Here is a 23,785-nt window from a genome sequence, read left to right as displayed (position 1 = left end):
AAAGCAAAAAAATAAGAGAAAAACTGAAAAAAATGGAACAAAAATGATGATTTAAAAATACAATTACAGGTATTTCGCACATCTGTGTTGAATTTTATTCGTCGAATTTTGCATGCTAGGTACCCCTACCTATGTGGGAAAAAAATCATCTATTGAACTGGAGTCGATGATGTTCGATTAAATCAGTAGGTGATTTTTATGATTCTTTATGAACTTTTTTGAGAACTGTTCCGACTGTTCGTATATTTAATTTAGTGAAAGCCCCAAATGTTTCATTTGGATTAGATTTTGTATAAATCACTTTTGATTTTTAAAATTACCCAGGGTTAATCAAATTCTCAAAATTTAATGATGATTTGTCAATAACAAGAGATGCTAAATTCACTTCCGTTCGTTGCTGATAATTGATGAATTGACAGAAAAATCACAAAAATTAAGCAATGTTTTGCTTAAATTGTTCAGAAAATTATTAAAATGTTACAGAAATCGTTGAAATAGGATAAAAAAGGCGAAACCTCGCGAAAAAGAAACAAAAGTAGGTACCCGGGGAAAAAAGTTCAAACTTGGCCATACATGATCACCCGGGGAAAAAAGTTCAAACTTGGCCATACATGATCATGTATGACGACTTCATACATGATCATACTAAAAAATTGTCCCCCACATGCTCATGTATGGATCATTTGTATGAAATTGCATGTTTTATATCGTACATTTTATTCTATAATCTAGAAAAGTGTCTATAATCTGGAGAAATGTCTGAAATTCATTTATCCACATTTGTCTTGCATTCTTAGCACATCTCATGTACTTATACCATTCAGCAAATCATCCCATATATCTTATACTGACAATATTTTTATTATAAAAATTCATACATTCTCGAATTTAAAGTATGATCATACATGTTCATGTTAAAAAAAATCCCCGCATTTACACATGATCATGGTTACACTAAATCATACTTGATCATACATGATCATATATGACATGTATGATCATGTGGGGGACAATTTTGTAATATGAGCATGTATGGAAACTTCGGTTTATGTATGATCATGTATGCTCGAGTTCATCCACCATACATGATCATGTATGGCCAAGTTTGAACTTTTTTCCCCGGGCATGTATGACGACTTCATACATGATCATACTAAAAAATTGTCCCCCACATGCTCATGTATGGATCATTTGTATGAAATTGCATGTTTTATATCGTACATTTTATTCTATAATCTAGAAAAGTGTCTATAATCTGGAAAAATGTCTGAAATTCATTTATCCACATTTGTCTTGCATTCTTAGTACATCTTATGTACTTATACCATTCAGCAAATCATACCATATATTTTATACTGACAATATTTTTATTATAAAAATTCATACATTCTCGAATTTAAAGTATGATCATACATGTTCATGTTAAAAAAAATCCCCGCATTTACACATGATCATGGTTACACTAAATCATACTTGATCATACATGATCATATATGACATGTATGATCATGTGGGGGACAATTTTGTAATATGAACATGTATGGAAACTTCGGTTTATGTATGATCATGTATGCTCGAGTTCATCCACCATACATGATCATGTATGGCCATTGGCCAAGTTTGAACTTTTTTCCCCGGGTAGAGTATTGTGAAAGAGACGTAGTTGAAAATGACTGAAATTTGATAAAATATTTCAAAATTCGTGTGAAATGACGCAAAAATAATGCTCAAATATCAAACTAATACTGTAGGTAAGTAGATAAATGTGAAAAATGAATCAAATACTATTATCAAAATATAATTTTTTGCAAGTAGGGCTATGATAAATGTACTTGATGTACTATTTCGTTGCCTTAGTTGCAAAGTAGCGTATGTCCATCTGTTCACTTGATACCTAGTGTAAAAGTGCTTTCAATCTGGAGCGCCATCTATTGGGTTTTAGTGGTACCCTTTGGGTAGGTATGTTGAGGACATGTCCCGCCAGCATACCTACCCAATGGGTACCACTAAAACCCAATAGATGGCGCTCCAGATTGAAAGCACTTTTACACTAGGTATCAAGTGAACAGATGGACACACGCTACTTTGCAACTAAGGCAACAATTTACAAGCATCATTAGCATACATCGTTTTGCACATCTCTCGATATGGTATGAAAATGAATGAATTTAGAGAAAAGAAAATGATCTAACTATTTGCAGATAGATAGATCAGCAAAATTAAGTACATGTGATGAGGATTTGTTAAATGTAAGTAATAAGTTTAGTAGCTAAATTAATAATCATACATTACGACACCATGGTCAAATAACAATGATTAGCACTTAAGTAATAAGTACCTACCTAGTAAATGTATCTCACCATTTACAGAACACTGTACGCTTTTTCCTATCTCTTTCGGGGACCTCCCCAATACTAAAGGCGTTGACGGGACTTAACTAAAAGAAGTACACATAACACTTTGCGTAAATCGCCGATGTCTGGATACATCGTGAAGTACCAAAAAGTTCTATCCAATAAGGCTTTTGACGTATTGAGGGTTGCATATTAGTTTGCCTGAACTTTATTGGTTTGATGGGCATTCTTATCAGTGAGTATCAAAATTTCATATTTTGAGCAATTTTCACAAAGTGTTTTTGAAATTTATAGCTTTTATTTAGTTTTTCCTTCAATTTTAAACACTGTTGAATCCTGTGATGGAAAAACATCCGCTATTTGTCGAGGTTCAAAGATGTTTTGTCAACTTCTTTAAAACTCGACGAAGAGAGGATCTTTTTCCATTACAGGGTTTAACAGTGTTTAAAATTGAAGAAAAAACTAAATAAAAGCTATACATTTTAAAAACACCTTGTGAAAATTGCTCAAAATATGAAATTTTGATACTCACTGATAAGAATGCCCACCAAACCAATACAGTTCAGGCAAACCGATATGCAACCCGCAATATGTCAAAAGCCTTATTGATCTTCTGATCAATTAAACATTAAAAACAAATTACATTAACCATGCGCGAGGTGGGTCATCTACAAGACTAGGCTAGGAGATCACTAGATCAGAGATCAGTAAGATTCCCATGGGCCTGAAATTACATCAACATGACAAGTAACCAGCTAACGCGTATTACCGAGACCAAGTGAAGATTTACTGCCAAAAAAGATTGTTATATAGGCAGAGATCTTCTTCTTCTATACCACGTGATACTTTTGGTGCAATTGCTAAGTACAGGTATAGATCGTAAATTAAAATGATTTACGACTCTTTTTTCCATTTAAAGTAATAAATGCCATCGAAGTACAAAGCTGCAAACCGTTTTCTTACCTACCTAACATACATATGTATGATTGTTGCACATTCTGTGATCCTCTAGTCATTGACTCCAGCCTTTTCTCAACTATAATTATGAAGGGTTCAGTTCAATGACCTGACAGCAGGTACGCAATGTACTGTAGTGGAGACTAGCGACTCCTGGTTACCCACCTAGTGGGGTAATTATGCCCAGGCTGGGGGTAAGCTGACTGGATCAGCGCCCTCTGGTGGACTGGTTCCATACAGAGGTAGCCGCAGCCGATGGTCCCTGCCTCTGTGCAGTTGATTTATACTCTTGTTAGATGTAGTAGCTTTTACGCTGATTGATAGTGCTCTCATAAATCAACGCTCAGCAGAATATACTGTGTATGTATCTGTCAGATGTATGACCGTCTGTCACAAGTGTCATCTTATCCAATAAACATATATTGAACAGTACCTCTGGTCTCTGGTTGTTGGGTATAGGGGTGCTTTGTTGGTTACCTACATATAGCTTCATTACCTAAAGCTTGTTCAGTCCCCGAATCTAGAGGTGCCCTCGTGAGTGTTAGAGCGTGGAGGGCCCCCAGGGAGGGTAAAGTAGACGTAACCCCCAACAGTACAAACGAAACGTCATCCTATTTATAGCTACACACGTTACCAGATATTTTCAATATAGGGAGTATTTACTTATTATACAACACTACCTACGGCAGTGGGGCCAATCTGCCCTATGACACATGTTTTTGGCAAAATTAATTGTCAAAAAGCCCTAATTTTTGGTCACAAAAATCTGGTTTTTTGTTTTACCAAAATTGTCAATGAGTTCTGTTGTCTGTTTAAAACGTTATGAAGTCTTGTTTTTTGCAAAAATTGTCAAAAATCCAATGCTTTCTATCCAAGTTGCGATAAGAAGTTCTGTTTTCTGTCCGGACTGCCATAAAAAATCCTGACTTATGTTTGTGCGAGCAGAGTCATTTTTTTCACCGAAATTGCCGAAGAAAATCCCATTTTATGGCAAAGTTGTCGAATAGTCCTAATTTTTGCCAAAAAACTGCCATAAAAAGTCCTGTTTTTTTGTCAAAATTGTTACTTTTGCTGTTTTTTATTTCCCTTTGAATTTTTTTATTCATTTTTTTCCGTTTTTTCTAGTTCTCTTTGAAGATGGAAACATTTTGACCACAAAAAATTCTGTCTTGAATGAATTTTAAGCCTCCTCCACAGCTCGATTTTATAGCTGGCTAAATTTTCCGCACTTCTGGAGAAATCGAAAATCGTGCTGTAAGCTCTAGAACTGTTAAAAATTATTAAATTTAGTATATACCTACCTATTAGATTCGGGAGTTGCTTTTTTGTAAAAAATTTCCAAAGATCGCTGTCTTTTGCTGTGTATTATTGTTGAAGTTTCGTTTTCTGCCAAAAATAGTAAAAAATCTCGCCATCTCTTTTTTTCTGTTTTGTCAAAAATTGCTAAAAATTGTTTCTTTTTTCTGGAAAAATTCTAAAAAGTCTTACTTTTTTCCGAAAACCGTCCTAATGAGACGATTTTTTGCCATAAAATGTTGAAAAGCACATTTTTGTTTTGCTCAAATGTCAAAAGTCTTGGAGTTTTTCCAAAAATTGTGAAAATTCTCACTTCAACAAAATTTCGTTCTTTCCAAGATTTTAATTAAAAACGAGAAAGTTATTTTTTTTAAAAAAAATGCTGTTGGGTCCTTCATTTTTGAGGACGTGAGGTGAATTCTTGAAATTTGATTTTGCTAAATGATTTTCGAAAATTTTTGTAACTTTTTATGACGTTGAAGATATCTTATTTGGTATGAACATTTTTGAACCGAACAAAGCTAAAGTAAAGAGCCTGGCAAGTGAATCACCAGCCAAAATTTCTAGTGCCAACGACGCCAACGTGCATTTTCCGATTTTTGGTGTACCTATTTGTGAAAATCAAATTTAGTTTAAAAATGTAAAAAAATCAAAATTTTACCAACTTGCGCTGAAATTTGATTTGTGTCCCTTTCCCAATCGATAGAGTCTCCCGAAGATTTTTGAAAGTTCAAGATCTCAGTTAAAATTTTACACAATGAAGTTGGGAAGCTAAAATTTACTTTTGTACCTTGATTTCAACGCACTGACTTTATTGGAGGTGGTTTAAAACCATTCTGGATCTTTCAGTCATATTTTAGAAATTTCAGATTTTCAATAATTGTTTTTAAAAACTTCAGTAATTTCCAAAGAATTTCCAAATTTGGAATGGAGGTTCCAGAATGTGTCGAAACCACCTCAAATCGACTCAACATGTTGATTGCAATGCAGATGTAATTTAAATTTCAGCTTTCCGGCCTCAATGGGTGAAATTTTATGAATATTTTAGCCTTAAAAAATCTGCCGGACGGTTCGTCGAAACAGTTTCCTGTTGATTTGGAGGGTTAAAAGGAGAGTATCTACGTGATAAATTTCAGCTTTGTAGGTCGATTTGGGAATTTTCCCCTTCATTTTGGGTACTTTGATTTTCGACAAGTTTTGAATTTGATATTTCGAATTGTTTCTTCATGAATATGCTAGTCGAAAAAATGAACCGAAAATGGCTCAAATGTAGATAAACCAATTTTCGTTTGGTATTTATTCCGATAAAAATGTAATGTATGGAAGTGCTGTGGATTAAAACGAGCGTTGCTAATTCATAATAGATATATTTATTGTATTTTAATGCGATGAAAAAAAAAATAACAAGGATAGCTTAGCTCTAACTAGTAGCTAAATACTAAGTTTAAATACTATTGTTTTGTACTTTTAGGTATATCTGAAATCAACTTATTGACCATAGAGCATTCTCATACAATCCTTATAGTCGTCTTCGGTAAGAAAGTCTCCCTGCAATGATTAGGTACCAAGCAATTAGTACATTTTCAATGACAATATACCTAAGTACATATATTTGCTTATAGAAGGGTATCACAAATTATTCATTCTTACGGTCAGTCCAGCGATACGTTTGTAGAAAGATTCGCCGTGCATGCATTTATATTCGTTATCAATGTCTCCCAAATAGCGTTCGCAAGTCTGCACTGTTATCCTGTTGATTCGATCTTCATCGGTACCACATCCGTCGACAGCTTGGTGTAACAAGTTGGCATAATACCTGTATCTGGTCTCGATACTCAGAGCTGCGGATAATGAAAAAAATTATCTCTACTTGTAAAATGGCGATTCTTTTTGTGAGAATTAGTCGTCAGATATATCTTCGTGAACGATTTTATAAGCCAAATTTTAAGGAAGGCTGAAAAAAATTGTCCAAGTGATGCTACAGAATGCTTACTTAATGCAACCCAAGCATCGGCTTCGTCGCCTTTCATCGCTTCTCTGATAGCCTCGTTAATTCCTTTATTTTTTATCGATCTGTAACTAGCGAATATGCATTGAAGATCTGGCAGGCAGTAAGTCTTGAAGTAGTTTTGCAGTTGTCCTTTCAGAGTTTCGCCATCAGCTGTGAGAATGCAGAAAGAGAAAGATACGATTTAGAGTGTATCGAAGGAAGAAATATGTAGGTAGGTATCTAGTACTCGAAGTGTGCAGTTTCTACTCGTACCTTTTGGATCGAGATTAGCCAGAACTACAGCTGCTGCCTGAATTTTGGTCGTGTCCAAGGTGACGTTTGTACAGTACGTTCTCTGTAATGACGAATATTTCGATAAGATTTACAAAGATTTTGTCAAATTTTCCTCGAACGACTCTGACATGAGTTGATTAGAAACCTAAACCTACCCAGCAATAATCAATAAGAACATTTTGGTATAGTTGGTCTCCAGCTTTGTATTTACTCTTCACGTGATCCATAACATCCATATTGAAAGCTGAAAATTAGTGGTGAGAGTTTAAATGCGACTTTGGTGGCTGTTTGAGGTAGAAAGAGAAGTTTAAAGGTAATTTTGTGGGTTACTTTGCAGGTAGTATGCTCCTAAGAGGGATTTATCGTATGCATCGGTTCCGCAAAGGATTTCTGTTACACCTCCATATTTATCTTCACGTTTACCATCGACGTAATCGTGTAAGTCGTTGGCTAAAACAGCTTGAGATGATTCCAACAACCGTCTGTATAGTTTTTTCAAATCTCTGGATGTTTCTTTTTCGAGTCTTTTCAAAAGGTTCTGAAAAAAAAAGTGTAAGATATTGGTATTTATCAAGTCATATGAGACTGATGATCTAAGTGACTGAATTCGTTACCTTGCCTTCGTGTTTGGATTCGAAAGCTGTACTAATTTCTATACGTTGTTTGAAGGTTCGTTTGCAGATTACTTTGCTTATTTTGTCTTCGTTTGTACCGCATCCATCGACAGCATCCCAAATAAGATCGGCGTCTTTTTCGGCATTAAACGGATCGGCTGGCACAACGGTAGGGCCACCGTCGGCGTGTTTCTGAGCAATATTTGAACGCAATATTGTAAATATTATAATGTTACGAGTACCTGAACTTGATTACGAGTATGAATTTTGAACTTACCCAAAAACAGAACACGCTGAGCGACACGAACAAGATGAACTTGGGCGACATTTTTCAACGTTTGACGGTCGATGAAGGTGTGCTGCCGCAAATATTATACCCACGAATGCTAACATACTAGAGGAATTTTCGTACCAAATGCCTTTGTTGAGAGATTTTTTAATCGGTTTTCATCGACACTTGTGCAAATGACAGATAGTAATGGGAAAGGTTAAACTGTACCAGGTTATCGTAAATTATGTACGAACGAATGTGCGTAAATTCTCGCGTAGTAGGCTCGTGATTTGCGTTACTTGGTGTTGATTTTTTTTTTTTATTGAAACTGGGTACCTACGTGATCTAGGAACTGTATTGATTTAATAACGTCATTATAATGTGTGTGTTTTTTGAGGGGGTGTTGAATGAGCGATAAATACGATGATGAGAGCATGCTGCGATCGAGTAATGAAAATTACGAATTTTATGCGAACTTAATTTGAATTAAAATTTTTGTAAAACTTATGTCAATAGGAATAATGGTCCCTGCCCCCGCTGATCCTCCAGGACAGCTTTTTTCTTTAAGGGAACATTCTAAGGAACATTTTTAAGTAAATTTGTCAGAAAAAAGTTTGCATTACTAATAAAATGGCGGCCATTTTGATTGACAGGTCAGTCGAAATCGCAAATTTTGCTTTCCAACATAGGACTCGTACGAAATTTTTTGAACTTGACAGAGCTAGATGAAAAGAACATGCAAAAATTTATCACCAGCCAAAATTTCAAGTGCTAAAGTGCATTTTTCGATTTTTGGCGAATTTTTGTAAATTAAACTTGAGCCCAAAATGAGAAAAAAAATCAAAATTTTACCTATTTGACCTAGAAAGCTGAAATTTGAGATATGCCTTATCTACGACTTGCCAAATCAACTGGAAACAATTCCGATCCGTTTTGAGCAGTTCTGGAGCCTCCAACAGATTTTTGAAACTTGAAATTTCCACAAAATATGAAATTGGAAATTCAAAACTCACATCGCATTCCAACTTGAGCGCGCTGTCAAGTCGACTGCTGGTGCGTTTAAATCATTTTAGAGACTCCAGTGACTTTTTGAAAATTCTTGGAGCCTCCAGTAGATTTTTGAGACTGAAATTTTCGCACAAAGTTTCATCAAATGCAGTTGGAAAGTCGAAATTCATTTTTAAAACCAATTTCAATACACCATGAAGTCGACTGCAGGTAGACTCTCAGTCGTTCTGGAGCCTCCAGCGACTTTTTGGAAATTACTGGAGCCTCCAATGAATTTCTTAAACTTGAAATTTCTACATTTTTTGAAAAACAAATGTTTCTAAAAATCCGTTGGGGGCTCCGAAATGGATTGAAACTGCCTGCAGAACATCTCGGAATTACTCTCAAAAATATATAGGATGTAAACTGAATTTCATTTTTCGATGTACCTCAAACGGAGATGGTGCGAAGGTCCAAAAAGTAGCTGGAAGCTTCAAAACAACTTATTAAAACTATCTGCAGTGGGCCGCGCGTCCATTTGATGAAATTTTGTGGAAATTTCCAGTTTCAAAAACCTGCTGGAGGCTCCAAAATGACTTGAACTTGCCTGTACAGTCAACTTAATTGTCTGTTGAAATTGGAGTGGACAGTAAATTTTGGATTTTCAACGCCATTTGACGAAATCTTGTGAAAATTCCAAGTTTCAAAAATCTGCTGGAGGCTCCAAAACAACTTGAAATCTACCTGCGGCTGCAACCGATTTCATATCGTATTAAAATTAGTTTACAGAATAATAAAATGAAGAAAAATTGTTGAAGGAACAAAAAGTAAAGTTCATTTTTTTTTTTTGAAAACTCGTTTAGTTGATGGTTTAATAGGGCGGATTGCGAAACGAAAAAAAAATATTGGAGGATTTTGACCGTATTCGGTGGAGACCTTCATTTCGAGTTGAAAGCTTCTCTAAAAAAAAAATGTACCTCCTGGGATGCCCGTGCAGAGGGAGATATGAGTCCTCGAAGAGGGGACATTTTCGAAAAAAATCGCTCAGCCTCGACCAAACCTATTTTAAGGAAAATGGTCCAGTTCCAAAGGATAGTGTATGAGATTCTGCGTCGACCTAGTCCATTGCCATCAAAATCCAAGACTATTTTTAGACTTACATTGAGCGATTGGAAATTTGCAAATGGCCTATTTTTCGGTAAATTCGTGTTTTGAAAATTTTTTGTTCTGAAATATTTGGTATTTCGATTAAGCCTGAATATTGGCAGATATCATTTCTGAAGCTGTGGAAATATTTTGGAATGCAGTGGTGTCTTTTTGTTGGTCACTATTGCAAATTTTAAAAAATGGAAAAACTGGCAAGTTTTTGGTCAGGTATTCTTTAGATTCATTTTTTGAAATTTGTGATTATGTGAAAAACTCTCCAATGCACAATCAAAATTAAATTTCTTTCTAAATCATGATAAAATTCGTGGAAAAATTGAGTGCCTCATTCCATGACTTAGTGGATTATACGCTTAGACGAGCATCTATGTAGTAAAAATATACCATGATATGGCGATATCAACTGAATTAAAAATCAGCTAAAATGAGTTTTAAAAAGTTGAAAATTGTGAATTTCTGGCAGAACATTTCGGTTTTTGAATTTGGTAGCCGTGAATGTGAATTTGGAGGTCGCAGTTGAGTACACTATAGCTGAAATTGAAAAAAATTAGGATTCGATGGTCGCAAATTTACGAGTGTTGTACTCGTAGTTCGCAGTTTTATTGTAGTACCTACTCGGTAGATGACATGCATTTTACAAAACAGGTCGATTATTTCATGTTAAGCAGTTTGCAATTTGAAAAATCCCGTTTTCGTATAAATGCCGAATTATTGATGGTGAAAAGTTTGAAATTTAGTAGTTGAGAATAACAATCTACGTATGCGCAACGTGGCAACTGTCTGCAATTTTTTAAATTTTATTGAGTTGTTTTTTTTTAAACAAGAAAATGTTTCCATGTTTTGAAAATTTTTTGACCTTTACGACTGGTGGAATGAGTATAGGTTTAAAAGTTCATGATTTTTTTAAACAATTTCATTTTTCCCCTCGCAATCACGCTACGAGCACATCTGTGTGATTTACAGAATTTGTGTTTTTTCAGGTGAATAATGCTCTGATGAATTGTACTCCTACGAATTCTGAAAATGATCGAAATTTCCGTTCAACACGAATGACTCCCATTAATTGTTGTGTGATTGAGAGAAATTATAGGTACCTACTTGCGAAAAATTGACCATAAATAGAATTAGAAGCGTGATACTTGTCAAGTGGTATATCAAATGGAATGTTTTTGAGGTCGCCAAGCACAAATATGAACTTATTTTTTGAGGTATCACACGACTTTTCATGATTTTTCAAAATTTTGACCCTTTTTCTGGGGCACAGAGAGACATTGCGGGGCGGGACTCAAAAAATAAATTCATATTTGTGCTTATCGACCTCAAAAACATTCCATTTGGTATATCACTTGACTTTTTGATGACTTTTTGAAATTTTGGGCCCCTTGTTAGGGCAAGGAGGGTCATTGGACCCAAAAAATAAGTTCATATTCGTACTCAGCGACCTCGAAAACATACAACTCTGTGGAGGGAGAAATATGCGGAAAAACCCAAAAACTACCATAAAATAAAAAATTAAATTTTTCATTTTGAAGTTTTTGATTTTTCACCAAGAATTCAAAAATGGAAATTTTTGAATCTTGATTTCTTTGAAGATAAGAAAATATAGACTAATTCAAATCCTCTTTGGCCATCTGGATATCGGATTCATGCACTCTCGTTCTGGTGGAATAATTGGTGATGGAAATATAAGATATCTCTCGCGATTCTACGACTATATCATCAAGATCTCAGGATCGGATGAATCGCGGATGTAAAATGGGTTCCCTCCCCAATATTTACATATTTATAATAGGTGGGGTCAAAGTTGGATTAATTGAAGCTTGAGCTAAGATATGATTGAACTTTCAACGGAACAATATATTTGTGGTAAAGTTGGAAATATTCATTGAATTCTCAAAGTCACGAAAGTTGAATAAAAGTCAAAGACAAATTCACATTTAGGACATTTATTCTTATACTTAAGGGATAAAACAAAGACAAATAAAAAGGATCGCAACCCTGGGGAATTTTGGGAATACTGAAACTAGGAGTTGCAAAAAGGAAAATAAATATTAAAAAAAGAAAAAAGAAAGGAAGACACCCTGAGAGATGCGTCTGAACTTAAAATTAAAATGCACGTCCTGAGCGATACGTCATTTTCAAACAAAAAAGAAAATAAAGAAAGACAATGTGAACCAAGGTCTTGAAACTTAAAGCTAAAGTTGGAATGTGAACCAAGGCAACTTGTTATTAAAACCTATCTCTGTGCAATTCAAAGAGTGATCTGAGACAGCTGAAGATTCACTAATTGACCCATAGGGACTTAACTTGAGAAACAAAATCATCGCAGATGATGAGTAAGTCCAAGGCTGCAGACGCCAAAATTCATCAAAGTCCAATAAATCACGAACTGAAGGAAGCTAAAGCTGGAAACAGTAGGAACTACAGTTGGAAATATTGAGCTAAAGATGGATTTATTGGTCTCTTCTGGCGTGGAGCCCATTCGCGGAGATGGTAGTAAAGTTGGAACTATACTTTGCGGCGTCGATGTCTGCAGTCCTACCAGAATTGTCTCGGATCAGAGCTTTTATAACTGCGCTTTTTACGAGAAATCGGGCGGGGAAAGCTACATAGTCAGTGGCGCACGCGCTCAACGCTTCTAGCGGCGCTATCTTTCGCGGCTGGCACTAGAATTACGTCATGTTCGATTATACTCAGCGATATTCGTGTTGAACTGGTTTTCTATTGGTTATTATCACGAGAGTGGTGGATAGCTTGGCGCCATCACCTAAAAAACAATGATGTAATCGAGTATAATTGGCTGTGTTCGATAATTTCTTGATTATAATTGGATGTAAGCGCCACCGCCACTGAGTAGGAAGTTCAAATTGTCGCGGCTTGGTCACTGACGTCATAATTGGTCACTAAAATGATCGAAAATCTGTCACTTAGGGGGTAGAAAAATATTCTTCTGCTATGACGAATGAGAATTTTCCTCCCAATTAGGAGACAGGAAAATTTTCTCCCATTAAGGTGACTGAACTTTTCATGTATAAATTTCTCCCAGTGTAGGTGATGGATAAAAATATTTTTCTCCCACATAAGTGGGAGAACTGCGTGTATTTTTCTCCCACTACAACTCGATATATCACTCGATTTTTCACGATTTTTCATAATTTTAACCCCCTTTTTGGGGCACAGAGGGGCTTTGAGGAGTTGGACCCAGAAAATAAGTTGTTATTCGTATTCAGCGACCTCGACAAAACCCCAGTCATAGATAGGGGAGGGAGGGGAGGGGAGGGGAGGGAGGGGAGGGGTCAATCATCATCAATCACCCTTTCCTTCCCCTTCCAAAAACACGTTTATTTTGAATATTAATGACTCTATGCTTGATTTTCAACAAGAGATTGAATTTTCATGAAGTTTGTACTCAAAGCATGTTAACGATGAAAAATTGAGATTTTAGGTGCATTAGAAGAGAATTCAGAACGAAAACTAAATACCTTTTTCCGTGGCTTTGTTTTCTTTAATTTTTCTTCAGCAAACCTTATGGTTCTCATGTTTGTTGAAAACTTGGAAATTTTGGAACTGAAAAAACCAGGGCTTCAAACCCGAACGTTTTCGGGTACGGATATCGGGTACGGGTACAGACATTTTTTTCAGAGGATCGGGTACGGGTATCGGGTACGGGTACAGAAAATTTTTCGGGTACGGGTATCGGGTACGGGTATGGGATTTTCTTCAATTTTCGCCATTTTTGATACAATTTTGATGAAATACCTGAAAAAATACCCGATCTATCTGGTATTCGGGTTCAAAATAGTTTATTCGGGTACGGGTTCGGGTACAGGTATTCCTTGTATTATTTTTTCGGGTATGGGTACGGGTTCGGGTACAGAAATTTATGGATTTTTGTTCGGGTATTCGGGTATTCGGGTACGGGTATGGGTACGGGTTTGAAGCCCTGGAAAAAACAGCTGTAGGGTGATCAAAAGATTGTCATTTTTTCGTATCTATTGTGCAAGATGCATAAAATTGAAATATTTTGCTACGTCGTCGTCGTAGTCGCGCTCCTTTACAGGAGATAGCGTATACTTCCATCTATATCAGCCGGTTTCTAGCGTATCTGATGGTTTCTTTCAGGGTCTTACAGGGAGAGTTGGCCGGTGAGTTTGTTGTTAACATCTCCGATCGTTTCCTCCCTCTTGTAGTTCTTCCTTGAATTTTCCCCTGTACCGCTAGCATGAAAATACCGTTTAACCATATTTTTTTCGCCCTAGTTTTTCCCATCGCTCTCAGTGGCGTAGTCAAGGGGAGAGGTGAAGGGGGCCATTGCTCCTACTTGTGAGCGAAAATTCAAAATAAAACATGCAAAAATGGGTATTTTTTTGGTTTTTTAGACCCATTTTGTCCAAAAAAATTTCGCCCAATTCTTCAAAATCATCATTTATCACGAAAGGTTTTCAAAAATCACCCCTAATTTTGATTTTTCATGCCTAAAAATCTGTTCTTACCCCCTCCTCGAAAGAATCCTGGCAACGCTACTGATTGCTCTTGCTAACTTAACGATTTCAAAATAATTTTGAAAAATATGATTTGTGATAATTTTTTTAACGAATCGATTATTATTTTATGTTTTACAGGTGTCAGAAAACTTGTACAGTTATAAGCAGCGCATTCAAGAAAATTTCCCCGCTTCTGGTTCACTGGTGAGTGTTTTTTTCTCATCTTATTGTTAGGTAGGTATTTTAATTTGCGGTAGGTTCTTGATTCTATTTTTTTCCTACGTTTTCTTTGAAGGAAACGTTTATATATTAAGTTTGTATACTTACTAGTTAGAAACATTATCGCAGTTGATGAAATACGATGCAAAACTAGAAAAGGAAAAGTGGGAAAATTTCAAAAGTGAGCGAGAGGTTTTCGAAGATGGCTTATTTTGAAAGCTTTTCTGCGAAATTCAAAATTAAATTCAGAGTATAATTTTAAAACTGGAACCCAGTATTTTCATAGAGAGAGCCGAACTGTGTTGTTTGGCAGTGTGAAATTTTATTCCAAAGTCTTCAAAAATAAGTGGAATTGATAAATATTTTATAATTTTTATTATGTAAGTATATGTGAGGGCGCATACGGAAAGGGTCCTTATGACCAAAAAAAAAAAAAAGTTCTCTGAAATTGTCGTAGGAACCCTTTACAGAGTTCCTACAGCAATTTCAGAGAACTTTTTTTTTTTTTTTTTTTTGGTCGAATGGACCCTTTTCGTATGCGCCCTCACATATATAGGTTTTGAGCAAGGACCTTGAGAGTTTTGTGTTTTTAGAGCTTCAATTTTATTTTTTTTTCGTACGTAATGAAAAATGGGTGTTCGAAAATTCTTTCTCTCTGTACCTTCAGCAGTTTGCGTTGATGTTGGTTTGGTACCTAGCTTATTACCTTATAGAAAAGGGATGATTTGTGAAAATAGAAAACCTCGGGCTTTCCTTCGCTGAAAAATACGTAGGTATTGTTAAATTTTCAACGATAAATTCGTATAAGAAAGAAACGCGCAGAGAATGAATCTCGAGCTGTGTGTGTTAAATTTTAGCAAATTTTATTTCATTCCTGAAACGACCTGGCCAGGTTTTTAATTCTGTAGTCGAATTACTTTTATATACTCGTAGATACGTTAAGAACTCTAAATCTGTTTCTTTTTTTCTACTGCGTAGTTAAGCTACAGCTAAGGTACTATACGTAAGTAACTAAGTATACAGTAATGGCTCATTAGCTGTTGGTAATTTCTCATCGTGTGCCAGGTACCTGTTAGGTATACGTCTACGTACATTTGTAGTACCAGAGAATAAAGTTTTGAAAAAATTACCTCGCCCTCGCGTATAGTCTTTTCCATTAATTTTAATGCTCGACTTCACGACTTATTGTGGCGCACTTATCTGGGCTGGATTATTTTTCAATTTACTTACTTATTCCGCCCGATAGGTAAGACGAAGACGTGAAAAAATTATCGAGACGATTGTTCTTTTCCGAGAATTCATTTTTCTCTATCTCTCTCTTTCGTAAGACTGGTGAGCTGGATATCTCGATTAATCGTATATGGAACTTCATTCTCATTGCCAATGTTATAAACATGAAGAGAGAAGGCTCTGCTTGCGAATTGATGGCGATGATTCTTTGTACTTACGATTTTGAATGAGGAACAATGATTTGAAGTTTTGTTTCGGTCACGATTATTTTGCGATTAATGTTTTAGTCAAGTAGCTGGGTAATGGGTAGTAGGTAAGGTACGCAGTATTGTGACATGGCATTTCGATCTTCAACAATATTACTCCAACACTGTTGAGAGATTTTTAACAAAGATAGTGAGCTAGTTAGAACTGTACTGGATAGAGGGAGAGATTGGGTATTTTCAGGAGAGAATTATACTCTATGTATAAGTCTGGACAGAGCATGCTGGCTTTTTTCCCCCTTGAAAGTTCTTTCAAGTTCATTGTTAATGAACTAGTATCTGGTGTGTTTGGTTACGTACATACCTACTTTAATGTACGAGTATTTGTGTGCAGTTTTGAAAACACGCCTTTTTTTTCAAGTGCCCGTTTCGGCTCGATTCATAAATCTACTTTTCACCTTGCAAAGAGGTGTTCTTTGAACATATTCGTAGGTATATAAATATTAGGAGTTAGCTGTCCAGGCCACATTGTACGTCTACCGAGCCATCTGATGGAAACATTAGCCAAGCATAGAGGAAACAAGTCTAATGGGGTTTCAAGCAAAATGACGCAATAAGTTAAGTCGAGTGAAAGGCGAAAGAACTCGTAAACTGTGTATCTAGAGTAAAGAGGAAAAGTTTATTGCAGCACCTATCTTACTGATTTTAGTGGGTATTTTTTTCTCCCAAATTAACGCTTTTGTCGAATGAATGAAAAAAACGAAATATTAGAAAAATTATTTAATAATATGTTTGTGGCTGCATTGTGATGGTTCGCGTGAAAAAATGTTGAAAGGGTTTACCCCAAGGGCATCGCTGAGTAATACTATATTTATATGGGTCATTCCACGTCAATTGAACCAAGAAGTGGTCGGGGGTTCGGCGATTTTTTTGAAATTTTTCCTGTGGAGAGACCTTCTGAAAGGATGACCAATGGCGCAAATTGCAGCCGTCTAGCCCATTTTCAAAGGCAGCCAGGGGGTGTCAAAGTTTTCAGTGAACCTAAAATATCATCCATTTCAGTAGTGCATTACTCGATAACCGCGATACCTACCAAAATGGAACTTTTTTCCATAGTTAGGGGGTTTGAAAGGCTTTTTGGTGATATCATAAAAACCAGTGTTGCCACTTTTTTTCGTACAAAAAATTAGCTCGAAAAGTTTCAAAACGTATTTTTCTTATCGTCCCGACTCTCAAAAATTCAGAAAAAAATATATTATGGACAACTTTTCATGCTGAACAACATATTAAAAAATTGGGATGGTAACATGTTGCAAAGTCGATTTTAAAAAATTTAAAGTTTGCGAAAAAATGCGATTGTTTGATTTAAAACATGAAAAAAAATTTTGATAGGTGAAGTTGACCCATTTGACTCCTATTCTTACGTATCTGTTGAAAAAGTTGAAAAAGTTGAAAAAACCCTTTAACTCGATGAAATGAACTCTTCACAAAAAAATCAAAATTCGAAAAAATTCACAAAAATGAATGAATTTTTATTTTTTTGTTGTGAGAACTTTTTCATGAAATATGTCAGAAAGAGGTCAAAATAAGAAAACTGAATTTTGAACTTTTTTTGATGTTTGAAATCGAAAATTGAATTTTTTCGAATTTTGATTTTTTTGTGAGGAGTTTATTTCATCGAGTTAAAGGGGTTTTTCAACTTTTTCAACAGATACGTACAAATAGGGATCAAATAAGTCAACTTCACCTTTCAACATTTTTTTTCATGTTTTAAATCAAAAAATCGCATTTTTTCGCAAATTTTAAATTTTTTAAAATCGACTTTGCCACATATTTCCATCCCAATTTTTTAATATTTGGTTCAGCATGAAAAGTTGTCCATAATATATTTTTTTCAGAATTTTTGAGAGTCGGGACGATAAGAAAAATACGTTTTGAAACTTTTCGAGCTAATTTTTTGTACGAAAAAAAGTGGCAACACTGGTTTTTATGATATCACCAAAAAGCCTTTCAAACCCTCTAACTATGGGGAAAAGTTCCATTTTGGTAGATATCGCGGTTATCGAGTAATGCACTGCTGAAATGGATGATATTTTAGGTTCACTGAAAACTTTGACATCCCCTGGCTGGCTTTAAAAAGGGGCTAGACGGCTGCGATTTGCGCCATTGGTCATCCTTTCGGAAGGTCTCTCCATAGGAAAAATTTCAAAAAAATCGCCGAACCCCCCACCACTTCTTGGTCCAATTGACGGACGTGGAATGACCCATATGTATGTTTGGTGAGTCACCAAAAGGAAATTTTTGAGCCCGGGAGCCAATCGCCAAGTCCCATAAGAAGGGAAGGAGGGTGATTTGGGAGGGGTGGGTTCAACCCTCATTTTTCAAAATGGGACTATCGGCGCGATATTGGTATCAATTCCATATGATTGAACCCCGCTGAGTTCGAAAATACCATTACTTTCAAAATCTGAGGAAGAGGCATGCCTCAAATTTGAGATTTTCTGAGTAAAGTTTTTACATTTTTCTCAAAAATACCCCAAAATTACAGTTTTTCAACCCTAGACGACACGCTGACCTTCCATCGGCATTTTTATGGTCATTTTCGGATTCTACAGGTCAATTACAATGCGAATCGACCATCAATATTTTCGCATACCTCTACCGCGAGTGCACAGAGGGGTCAAAAGGGGTTAAAAATTTGCAGTTTTTCGGTATTTTCTTACAAAAATCACGGGTTTTGAACTGTGCACCGGACACAATTGGCGGAAGAAGGTTCTAATGGTGATTTTCGAATTCTACAGATCAAATGCTATCGAATAAGTCTCAGAGGCACTTTTTATACCCCTCCTGGAAGATAGTAGAGGGGGTCAAATTTGACTCTCATCTTGCTTATTTTGAATTAATTTTAGAAATGTAATTAATATAAGTATACATTTGCTTACCATCGTGATAATAATGTTTGTATCGATGTTTTTCGTACCGCCGAACCCAAATTTTCAATTATTTTTTCGATTCCAGCCACTTGGGGGGGGGGGAAGCACCATATGTGGGGTGGGTCCATTTTTCACGAAAAATCGACATGTATATCAAAATGTAGGTTTTTGAGGGCGCTGATTTCAAAAATGCTATCGATTTTTCATTTTGGTGCAACCCAAGGGGATGATACCGCGTTCAAGGGTGAAAGTTTGTGAAAAATCAAAATTCTGAGCGAATTGAAAAAATAAACGAATTTTAATTTTTTGCCATGAGTGTGATTTTTTATTAACTTTTTCATAGAGGTCAAATAGGTCAACGGCCGAAAAACTGCCAATTTTTAACCCCTTTTGATCCTTCTGTGAACTCGCGGTAGAGGTATGCGAAAGTATTGAAGGTCGATTCGCATTGTAATTGACCTGTAGAATCCGAAAATCACCATAAAAATGCCGATGGAAGGTCAGCGTGTCGTCTAGGGTTGAAAAACTGTAATTTTGGGGTATTTTTGAGAAAAATGCAAAAACTTTATTCAGAAAATCTCAAATTTGAGGCATGCCTCTTCCTCAGATTTTGAAAGTAACGGTATTTTCGAACTCAGCGGGGTTCAATCATATGGAATTGATACCAATATCGCGCCGATAGCCCCATTTTGAAAAATGGGGGTTGAACCCACACCCTTCCTATGGGACTTGGCGATTGGCTCCCAGGCTCAAAAATTTCCTTTTGGTGTCCTCGTTCATCATACCAAATTTCATAGCTTCATCATGATTTGCCGTTTATTGCTTAAAATTTACATTTTGCCACTTAACTACTAGAAATGATGAATTTTTGATTTTTTTAAAAACTCACAGTGAGTGCATTACTTACTTCGAATTTAAAAAATGAAACTCGAAAGAAATAAAATGGATAAAAAATTGAAAATTTTCACGATGACTGTAATAATCTATCAATCCCCTACCCCCTCCTCTCTTCCAAAAAAAATCGGTAACATTTTGTCATATTTGTATAACTTTTTCTTTGTCCTTCTTGTGTCCTTCTAGAGTGAAATTGTTCAACATTAAGGATACTTATCTCAATCAGTGGTGTGCTGTTTACTTTCCCTCTTCTTTTATGTATTATGAGATTCGCGTGTCGATATTTGAAATAAAATCAGCACACTTGTATAACGATATCGTTCCAAAAAAAGACCTTAATTTTATCTGGTGCTCGAATCTGACAAAAGAATAATTGTCACTTCGTATTATTCGTACTGTTCGTGCACATAGCCACAGACACGATAGCAAAGTACATATAATAATTTTACTAAAAAAAATGAGGGATTGTGGCGAGGCTGGGGAGAAAGTCGAAGTGCGTATTATGCATAATACAAAACAAACTTCTATCATTATATGTACTACTATAGGTACCTATATGTGTAAGATTAGGAGGAAAGTGGAGGGTGTCTCTTACCTCTACTCGTTTATTTGTTTGAAATACTCGTAATCGTCATTCCCTCGCACTTCGATTCGTCTCTATGGATTCGAAACGATTTTCCATTTTAATGTGGTTAATGTAGGTAAGGTATTACGCGAAAGTACCAAAAAAATAAACTCGAGCCGCAGCTTATGGTACGTATAGTTGAGTCGTGGAAAAAAATAGGAATATATCGATCGAAGTTATAAAAAGATTAAAAATTAATTTTCCGCTATTTTTTGTCGTAAAAAAGAAGATATATTGCGTAAATGAATGAACGACGAGGGAGTCGGCAGAGATATACAAGCATAGTGTACAATGTAATGTACACCTACAATATTCGTATATAATATACCATAAAGCGATAAACGCGATTCGAACTACAAATTCATTCGGAACCGTATAATAGGTTACAGTACATCTAACAGCCACAATACAGTACTCTGTATACCTCATACACCCTTATGTTATGTTGGTGGAAGTTTATGCAGGGCAGTGGGCACACCACAGAGCGCTGGAAAAACTCTTGGTCGTCTTTTTGCGAAGATAGGGAAGAAGGAGATTTACATTAAAAGTAAATTTACAGATTAAGAGAGTAAAAAAGTTGTAAACATTTGTGAATTTACGAGACGCCAGCGTCATCGCCACCAACAAATTACTTCGAATGTAGATTTGATAACTCTGCTGTAAAACGTCGAGCGGAAAATGAGATAGAATTTCTACTTCTCTATGGTCGAAAAAATTTCAAAATTAAAAAAAAAACACCTCGAGACGTCGCGTCGTGGGTAGTTTTTTATTGATCGATCTTGAAATTGTTGCTTTTTTTTTACTACGTATTTTTTTGCTTCTTTCAAAAATGTCGTAATTATACGTAAAATTGTTATTGTATAGTCCGAATCAGAAGAAATTATTTTTTTTTTCGTCAAAAAGAAAGAAAAATTAAACGTGAGACATTAAGTATGTCGTACATTGTGTATTACGAGTATATAAGCTCCGTACACAATAGAACAAAAGAGAGAGAGAGAGCAAAGGCTAATATTTTTCAGAAGCGAATACCCCGCAGAGTATTTAAACAACGTAATGGCTATTTCCTTTTTTTCAAATCACCGACTTTTGACTCTTTTTTTTCACAATGTACGCCAGCTAAAAAGAGTGTTTCGTTTTCGAGCCCTTCGAGCGTAACGTCAGCCAGCATTCTTATAAAGTGTATTCTCTAATTGAGATAATTTATCAACAAGTAAATGTTTTCACGTTGTTTTTGCTTGTTGCCTGGTTCCGAGTTTTACTCTTTTTTTTTCTTCGTAGGTACGTAGTAAAGGGATATTTTATTTTTATTTTAGATGTGCTGTAACAAGGTCGTATAGTGAGTGAGTTTTGGATTCGAGTAATTACTCTCGAAGTTGCAGCTCGAATTTAAGCGTTTCGATGTATTAAACACGACGTAAGTACTATAGTTCTCGAAGTTCTGATGTTTTGAAGTTCATTGCGGAAGTCTGGGCCGATTTTGAATAATTTCAAGGTTTTGGGAGTACTTAGGAGTTGGGTTTTTAAAGCGGGCGAGGAGAGATTCTTCAGTTATTATTGACTGGAGTGATGGTAATTGGAGTGAAACGAATTGAAATCCATAATGATGGAATTTGACGAGAATTAGTGAAGAAGTGTACTTTGAGTGGAATATTTAATTGGAACTTTTCGAGCTCCCTGGGCGTACATGAGGCTGATTGTGAACAAGAAATGCTCAAAGTAGAATCATTTTTGAGAAAAATGTGTCTTTTTTGCCACTTCTGGGTCAGTTCACAACCCTGCCCACCCCCAAAAGAAGGAGCGTTATGTTGAGTTTCTAAATTTTCCTGAGCTGTCGATGTTAACATTCGATATTATTTTCAAGTAGGTATGTACTTGCTTGACTAGTAGTTCACTTAAAAATTGATGTTTCGTGGAAATTGGATTTTTCCCTAAAAATCATAAGAATGGATGCTTCATTTCTTTTTTTCTTTTTTTACTTCTCGTATAAATTTTAGACCTAAAAGTGGAAGGGGAGGGAGGTGGTTTGGGGAAAATTTTTACAGTGCTTCAAAAATTATCAGCTCATTCGACTTTGGCGTCATACTACGCAAAAAACATATCTACCCTCCTTGAAAAATACTGATCACTTTTGAGAGTTTAAAAATTATTGTATCATTTAGAATCTTACCTTCGTTGAAATTTTCAAAGCCTCATTTTTTTCAAAAATAGCAAAAAATTTGCCTTTTGTCAGAATTGTCAAATAACTACGAGCTCACTAAGAATAAGTGTCGATTTTTGCAATAAATTTAAAAAAGTGATAATTATTTATTCTCAAAAATTAACTAACCCAAAGGTCTTTATTTTTCAAAAAATTCCCAGAAAGTCTCGCTTTTTTAACAAAAATTGCAAAAAAGTATATTTTTTTTGTCCATACAAATAGTCCTGCTTTTTGCTAAAATTTTCACAACAAGTATTGCTTTTGTCAAAAATCGCAAAAAATTCTCAATTGCTAAAAGTTGTTGTTTTTTTTGCAAAAAATTTCAAAAATTATAATTTTTTGTTCAAAATTGTCCAAAATTTTCCCTTTTTTCCTCAGAAATGTCCAGAATTTCATTTTTTTGGGAAAATTATCAAAGTTTCGCTTTCCTCCAAAATAATGATGAACAATTCTCGCTTTTTCAAAAATCAACAAAGACCATCAATTGCCATAAATTGTCGTTTTTTGCAAAAAAATTCCAAAAGGTAGGGTATTATTTTTTTTCAAAATCTTGCTTTTTGCCAGAAATTTTCAAAAAACCGTTTCTTTTGTTAAAATTGTCATAGTCTTGCAATTTGCAAGAAATATTCAGAGAGAACCGTTTTTTTTTTAAATTGCCCAAAAATCTTGCTTTTTGTTGGAAATTTTTAGGCAGCCCTTTGTTTTGCTGAATTTGTCAAAGACTTGATTTTTGTCAAAATTTATGAAGAATTATCGCTTTTTCAAAAATTAACAAAGATCCCCAATTGTTAGAAGTGTTGTCGTTTTTTTTGTTGAAAAAAACGATTCCAGAAAGTATCAGTGCTATTATTTTAGTATTTAGTTTACTACCTATTCAGTAGAAATATTTATAGCATTGTTGTAGGTATTTAGGAACTTGATTGTAAATAATTTTTGAATCTTATAAGTCAGTCAAAAAACAAAAAAAAACAAAAAAAAAACAAAAAAAAAACAAAATCAAATTAAATCAAATTACTTTTGGACTATTAAATCAAAACAAAATTTTAAAAATTTTCTACAAACATGAAATTTGT

General features: G+C 35.3%; 2 protein-coding genes across 2 annotated transcripts in view; one reads left to right on the top strand and one right to left on the bottom strand.

Annotated features, from left to right (window-relative positions):
* LOC135839366 (uncharacterized) overlaps nucleotides 1-23,785 on the top strand; it is a 120,886-nt gene that overhangs the window by 28,052 nt on the left and 69,049 nt on the right. The window contains exon 2 of the mRNA XM_065355358.1: nucleotides 14,550-14,615. The gene's annotated coding sequence lies outside the window, so the exon portion shown is untranslated. The remainder of the gene's footprint in view (nucleotides 1-14,549; nucleotides 14,616-23,785) is intronic.
* Nucleotides 5,955-7,929, bottom strand: LOC135839361 (annexin B9-like). The gene is made up of 8 exons (XM_065355352.1): nucleotides 7,783-7,929; nucleotides 7,506-7,697; nucleotides 7,222-7,429; nucleotides 7,047-7,135; nucleotides 6,871-6,952; nucleotides 6,601-6,768; nucleotides 6,258-6,448; nucleotides 5,955-6,155 (listed from the first exon to the last, which is right to left on the bottom strand). The coding sequence occupies exons 1-8, from the start codon at nucleotides 7,831-7,833 to the stop codon at nucleotides 6,096-6,098; spliced, it is 1,041 nt and encodes a 346-aa protein (XP_065211424.1). The 5' UTR covers nucleotides 7,834-7,929; the 3' UTR covers nucleotides 5,955-6,095.

The sequence above is a fragment of the Planococcus citri genome, chromosome 3 (assembly GCF_950023065.1).
Source record: "Planococcus citri chromosome 3, ihPlaCitr1.1, whole genome shotgun sequence".
In the NCBI taxonomy this organism is placed as follows: Eukaryota; Metazoa; Arthropoda; class Insecta; order Hemiptera; family Pseudococcidae; genus Planococcus; species Planococcus citri.
Note: the sequence above shows the minus strand (reverse complement) of the source record. Positions and strands in the feature narration are given on the sequence as shown.

Bases quoted from the DNA above. Each gene is read 5' to 3' on its own strand.
- LOC135839361 (XM_065355352.1), bottom strand. From the start codon at position 7,833: ATGTCGCCCAAGTTCATCTTGTTCGTGTCGCTCAGCGTGTTCTGTTTT. The intron at 7,136-7,221 runs GTAACCCACAAA...ACTAATTTTCAG, and splicing joins AGGAGCATACTACCTGCAAA to CTTTCAATATGGATGTTATG. The intron at 6,769-6,870 runs GTACGAGTAGAA...GCATTCTCACAG, and splicing joins GGCTAATCTCGATCCAAAAG to CTGATGGCGAAACTCTGAAA.